General features: G+C 32.4%; 1 protein-coding gene across 2 annotated transcripts in view; it reads right to left on the bottom strand.

The window, feature by feature from the left end:
• MOB4 (MOB family member 4, phocein) overlaps window positions 1–6,661 on the bottom strand; it is a 23,356-nt gene that overhangs the window by 2,268 nt on the left and 14,427 nt on the right. For both annotated transcript variants that reach the window (XM_006903274.1, XM_006903275.1), the window contains 3 exons: window positions 5,417–5,459; window positions 5,149–5,235; window positions 231–310 (listed from right to left, as the gene is read on the bottom strand). In XM_006903274.1, coding sequence (XP_006903336.1) covers window positions 231–310; window positions 5,149–5,235; window positions 5,417–5,459 — 210 coding nt within the window. The remainder of the gene's footprint in view (window positions 1–230; window positions 311–5,148; window positions 5,236–5,416; window positions 5,460–6,661) is intronic.

Below are 6,661 nucleotides of genomic sequence, written 5' to 3'. Positions count from 1 at the left end.
AATAAAATATAATTATAGAAAAAAAAACTTAATAAACCTGGTCTCTAAGCTGACTTTCATTCAACCACAACTCTAATTTCAAAACTTGAATACTTTTGAACAAATATACAAGGGGGCGGGGGGAGCAAACATTTTTAAGAATACAGCATTATTAGTCATAAACCTAATTTTAGTTTTTATAACATCAATTTCTTAAAGTTAAAAAAGCTTAATACCACACTTTTGTTTACCTGCTAGGAAAATATTTATTGCTATTCAGAAGACAAGCAGCACCATCAAGTGTGTGCCTAGTGTAGTCTATAGCAGGACACTAAAAAAGAAAGGATATAGAAGTATATTACTAGAGAGCTCTAGGTCTTAGATTAGGTGTACTTATTATATAAATATCTTATTCCAAAGATCAGAAATTATCCTAACGAAAAAGTTTCTCACACTTCAGAATGACTGTAATATTTAATATAGTTCGTACCAAAACTTACAAACTTAAAATGAATGGAGGATTGTTCTGACATAAATACCTCAAAAAAATTTTTTTCAAATACCTCAAATTTTTTTAAAAAAAATTATTGCCTTCTATTATCAGCAAGTCTTAACATGGAAAAACCTGTGAATGAACATCTGAGAATCATAGCATCAGCAATTTATAGGCTATAGCAGTATATATTAGACATATTACCAATGATAATAAAGGTAGAGAAAAATTGTAAACAATTTTAAGGTTTTCACTGCAACTTAAATAAATCATAAATTAAGGACTACCTGCCTCATTAACATACAGATGTTGGGATTTACAACATATTACAAAATAAGGGATAATATCACTATTGTATGTTTGTGAGGATGGTGCAGGATAAGGCATGGTTTGGCTGAGATGTCCATCCATAGGGTCACTGAGAGTTGCAGTTGACTTGACAACACCTAACAACAACATAATTATGTATATAATGATATTGTAAATAAACCATATTGGTTTATCCGTTCATCCCTTGACAGACAAAGGTTGGTTTTACTCTCTGGCTACTATAATATTTAATGTCTATGAGTCATCTATGACTTGATGGCACTTAACAGCAATGAGAGAGCTCTGTTGGCCTAGTGCATATGCTACCAAGCCAAAGATGGGTGATTGTCACAGGCCTGGTTTTTATTGGTTTTGGTCAATCATTCTTCTGGTCTATTTGCTACACAGAGCCAATTCGTGGTTGCTGTGATGCTAAACACTGTGACCCTGATGTGTCAAATGTGATAATGGTTAGCCATGGTGGACAGTGTTTGGTGGAGCTCCCAGATTAAAACAAACATGGAGGCAGGAATGGCATCCACTTCCGAAATAGCCTGCCTCTGGAAACTGCCAAACTGTTTTGCAAAAGGCCTGCAGCACTTTTTATACCACCAGCAATTTATGAAGGTTATAATTTCTCCAAATCAACTATCTTTTCTATTTTAACTATTCTAACAATGTGAAGTAGTATTTCATTGTGATTTTAATTTATAATTCTCTAATGACCAATAAATGTTGTTATAAGGTGCATCAACTTTAGTAAAACCCATAGTGACCATATGAACAACAGATCTGAACCCTGTCCTGTCCTATCCTCATATTTTCTGACACACTCAAGCCCACTGCTGCAGTCACTGTGTCAAACCATCTGGTTGAGAATCTTCCTCTCTTTCACTGAACCTCCAATTTTCCAAGCATGATGGCCCTCTCCAAGGAGTAAACTCTCCTAGCAACATACCTGAAGTGAGAAAAAATTTTATCATCTTTGCCTCCAAGAAGCATTCAGGCTGTACTTTTTTTCCAATGATACTAGCAATCTTTTATGTCCTTATAGGTAATGTGTTTATTGAGAAATCAACAATGGATCAATTATAATGAATGGAACTGTCTATTCAACTTCTTTCCCTAGTGTTTAACTGGGTCATTTGCCTTTTATTATTGAATCCTAAATTATCTTTCTTGACATAAGACTTGTATCATATGATTTTATGATAAAAAAACCTCTTATATATGATTTGCACATATTTTCACCTTTCCTATAGGTTGTGTTTTCATTTACTTAATAGTAGTCAATGTAACACAACTTCTAACTTTGTTTAAGTCCAATTTACCCTTTATATTTTCTTCTATTGCTTGTGCTTCTGACAGCAGTTAAGACACCAGGGCCATAACAATTTTTACCTGTGCTTTCTTCTAAGAATTTTATCATTTCAGGCCTTTGATCTATAATTGAGTTCATATTTTTCTAATATGTGTGAGATTAGGATCTAACTTCATTTACACACACACGTGCATACACATATCGCTGCAGTTTTCTCTCAATGAAATATTGTCACATTCTTTTTATATTAAATTTTCAAAATCCAGGATGTATTTTACATTTACAGTACATCTCAATTTGAACTACACACATTTCAACTGCTTCACAGTCACATGTGGCTCTTGGCTGCTATTATCAGACAGCACAGAATTAAACCTTTAATTGGTTCTGAATTTTTTTTGGGGGGTTGGGGGAGGAGTTCTGTCAATTTTAACTCAACCTCAATTCACTTTAGAGGAACTTCCTCTTGGCACCAACTGTAATAGCAAAGAGTTGATAAAGCAGGGCTGAAGAAAAATAGAAATTTCACAAACTTATGTAAAATTATGCATATAAAATTATGATAACTTTAAGAATGATGAAGAGCTTAATGGAAGGGATCTCAAGTTATAACTTTTGTCATCTATAATCACTATTTAACTATTTGCCCTTTTAGCTACAAAGCCTCTCCCTGGTTCTCAGAGGCATTAAATAAATCACTACAGGTGCTGTGTATCATGCCTCTTCCGGTGCTGTGTATCATGCCTCTTCCACTTCAAAATCTGCCCATGACAACAATCTTTTTAGTTACTAGTCTGTCATTTCCTGACTACCTAACAGCTATTTTAAAAATGTCCTTTCCTAGTTTTACTTGTATTTGAACAAGTAATTTTTTCCCTCGCATTTTCAGTCGCTTCAGTGGACTTTAAAAAAAAATGTAGAAATCCTACCATCTTAGCATATGATCAATTCAAAGGAGCTAGATCTCAGCAAGTAATGTTCATTGTTCACTGATCTTAATAATAATAAATTATAAAATAATAAATGCTGATGATTATTCTCATTTTTTCTAAATTTTATTATTGCTGTTAGGAATGTACACATCAAAATACATACCAATTAAAAAAAATTTTTAAATATATGTATCAGTTCAAGTGTTTCAACATATACAATTTAGTGGCATCTATTGCATTCCTCAAATTGCTCTTCTGAGTTGTTCCTCCTTCACTGACATAAACTCACTGACCCCAAGGGTTCTAACACTCAAAGCAAATCTTTTTAACCAATTAAATATTCTTCAGTTTTAAGATGGCTTTAAGGGATTATTTTTATTTTAAAATTTAAAGATTATCTCAAAGTAATAGTTTTAGGAGTTCTTCCCACTGCATGGCTCCAGAAAGTGTGAGTTCATGACATGCAAAATGCTGTTCTATTTATTTTTATATTTTTCACTTCTGGTAAAAATTAGTGTAGACTTCTGGTAAAAATTAGTGTAGACTCTTTGATCAAAATGTTTAGTAAATGAATGGAAATCCAAAATCTCTGTAAATGTTCATTAATAAAATAAATTTTTTTTAAAAAAAATGTTTAGTAATTACAGCCAGGCATCATTCAGTTCTTTACCATTCTACATTCTCCTCCTAGTTCTGACTCTCTCCATGCCTCCAAGTGAGCACAGACTAATTGTGCCCAGGGTGGCCATTTGTAAGCTTTTATAACCCCAGCACTATCCAATCAAATAGGAGGTAGAAAACAAGTAATAAACACATTTTGCGGTCAATTAACCAGATGTCCCATGGAATCAAGGTCCTTAAACTCCAAACCAAGTCTTATGACATATATGGTTATATATAAACAGATTTATTACCATTTAATATTAAAAGGAGATGTGATAACAGTAGTATAAATTTCATATTACTTCATCTATTGGTAGTATTTTCATTTTAACAGCGATAAATGCATCATTAAAATCTGCCAGGAAGAAATTAGCCTTCTTAATTCAGTTTTCTAATTGCAATTATTTTATCATTCACCACTGTACTACAGAGCCAATTTTAAAGAATTTTAAATCAATTTGCTACATGGGATCTCCCTGGTGTAGCCTAACACATAAGATTAATATGCTTCAAATTATTATTATATACATACATAAAAATGTATATCCTAAACAAAACCTATTTGCCAAATCAGTACTATCTGATTAAAAAAGTAACAAATACCCATTTTTAATAATTTACCTCTTTTTTAAACAAAAGAACAACTTTGCTACTTGAGAGTGATTTGTCTTTGCACCAGACAGGTCTGTTAAGAGTAACCATTTGAAGGTGTACAATTTTACAGAACTGTCAAGTAAAAGAAAACTACTCCAGATTAGAAGGAAATGCAGATTAAAATAAATGTAAAGGACATTTTTCAGACTATTTACAAATACTGAATATGGACAGGGTATCAAGTTATTGGAATTATTTAAAAGATGAAAGCAACATTCTATAAACAATTATTCCTACCTATAAGCTCACCTTAACAAAACTTAAAGGAGAAAAATAATGTGAATAATTTCTTCAATGAGAGCCAATATGGAGGGAGAAATATGGCAGATTTCAGTAAATAGGTAAAGATTTTAATAAAATATGGAGGAAAAATAATGACCTGCAAAACCTAAAATCTCAGAAAGTAACATTTATACTTAAAAGATTAAAACTAACTAGTAATAATCAATAGTTCTTCCTAGCAAAATACATCATGAATAAAACAAAAATCTACACAGATGTACTTTTCCAATCATTATACAAAAGACAGAATCAAAGTGTGATAAATCTTATTATTTAACGGCTAGTAAATCATAAAGTTAAGTTCTAGCCTATAAAATACCCAAATAAAGAGAAATAATACTAATCACAAAAAAATCCTAAAGCATCACTTTGGCAATAATCTTGTTGTAGTAAAGACCTGCAAATTAAATCTCAAAATAATAAAATTAAAAGTCTGAAAACTTGTTCACCATTGTTTTGAAGAATTTTAGGCTATAGTGTTTTTATCGTCATCCTGTTGTCTCATACAAGCTCACCTCTTTGGGAGTTTTATGAGCTGCACAAAGAAAAATCCATTGTTCAGTTGCTGTCATCTGAGTACATGTATCTGGATGGCACTCATTCTGTTAAAAATAAGTACATTTCTTACTATACAAAATAATAATATGAAAGATTGTCCTCATGCACATAAAATTATAAAATAATTAAATATTTTGGTTAGGATTTGTAGTGTACTGAGTTACCAGAAAAAAAAAAAGGAAAAATAACACTTTTAAATTTAGCTTTATTCAAACAAAATATTACCTGAAGTTTGACAGCAAGTCCATTTAGTTCAAGACAGAACTGCCTAAAAAATGCAAATATAGAAATGAAAATTCATTATCTATACTCTAGAGTTATCCCTAGAATATAATTATAAAAAAGAATTCTGTCAGTACCATGCACCTTCCTCTCTATCATTCCCAAAACCATCTAAATTGGTCTGGCATGTTTCCTCTAAAGATACACTAACCATCAACCCTAATAATGTTTACAACATAGGTTCCATAAACTGACTATTCTTATGGGCTATCTTCTCCTATCAGATTTACTGCCTCTGAAAACCCACTAGAGGGGGTTGGCTATGGGTTGGTTCTGACTAAACAGTACACTGAAAAATGAAACAATTTTTCAGGAGAATAACTTGGAAACCATAAGGTTTTGGAGGCTGTAGATATTTATAGGAAGACTGACAATCCTTTTCCCACAGAGCAGTTGGTGAATACAAACTGCCAAACTTTTTGCTAGTAGTACAAAACATTATGCACTATACCAACAAGGCTCCTTAACAAAGTCCTGGACCTCTTAAAATTGCCTTATTATTTCATCATGTCTTAGCAATATCAAGACCACAATTCAGCAATTTCAAGAAGGAAAAAGTGCCTTGTCGACGACTTGAGACCCTCTTTACAAGAAATATGGTCTAACTTATTCAGACAAAAGTATACTTCTATTCAAATTACTATCTAAAAACTCAAAAGTATTAAACCCTGAGATAGACAGATATATCTTGTATTTCATTTATTCTGTGTGCTTAACCTGTCAACTCAGCTAAGTTTCATTTGTACTAAAAGGTTAGTAACTTCAAGGAACAACCTATGGAGCTATTTCTAAAGTTCTAGTAACTTACCTATTCACTGATCATCAGTTTTCTCATTCAAAAGACCAAATGGAAAAACTCCAAAATTTATTATTTCAGAATTACAGTCAGTCTCTATTTATCAATGTGAAGGCTGAAAATTCACAATAATTCATAGGTCCCTCACCAAATTCCAGTTCTCAACTAGGTCTAAGGGGTAATCCTTTATTGTTATTAGTTTACATTAAGTTGATTCCAACTCATGGTGATCACATGTGAGCAGAGTAGAACTGCTCCAAGGATCTTCAAGGCTATGGTCTTTGGAAATGAATCATTAGGCCTGCCTTCCAAGTTACCTCTTGCTGCTGTTACTAAATGCTGGACCATCCTCACAATCACTGCTATGCCTGAGCCACTGTTTCAATTCATCT

The sequence above is a fragment of the Elephantulus edwardii genome, unplaced genomic scaffold (genome assembly GCF_000299155.1).
Source record: "Elephantulus edwardii isolate Elephantulus edwardi_28Jun2011 unplaced genomic scaffold, EleEdw1.0 scaffold00552, whole genome shotgun sequence".
NCBI lineage: Eukaryota > Metazoa > Chordata > Mammalia > Macroscelidea > Macroscelididae > Elephantulus > Elephantulus edwardii.
Note: the sequence above shows the minus strand (reverse complement) of the source record. Positions and strands in the feature narration are given on the sequence as shown.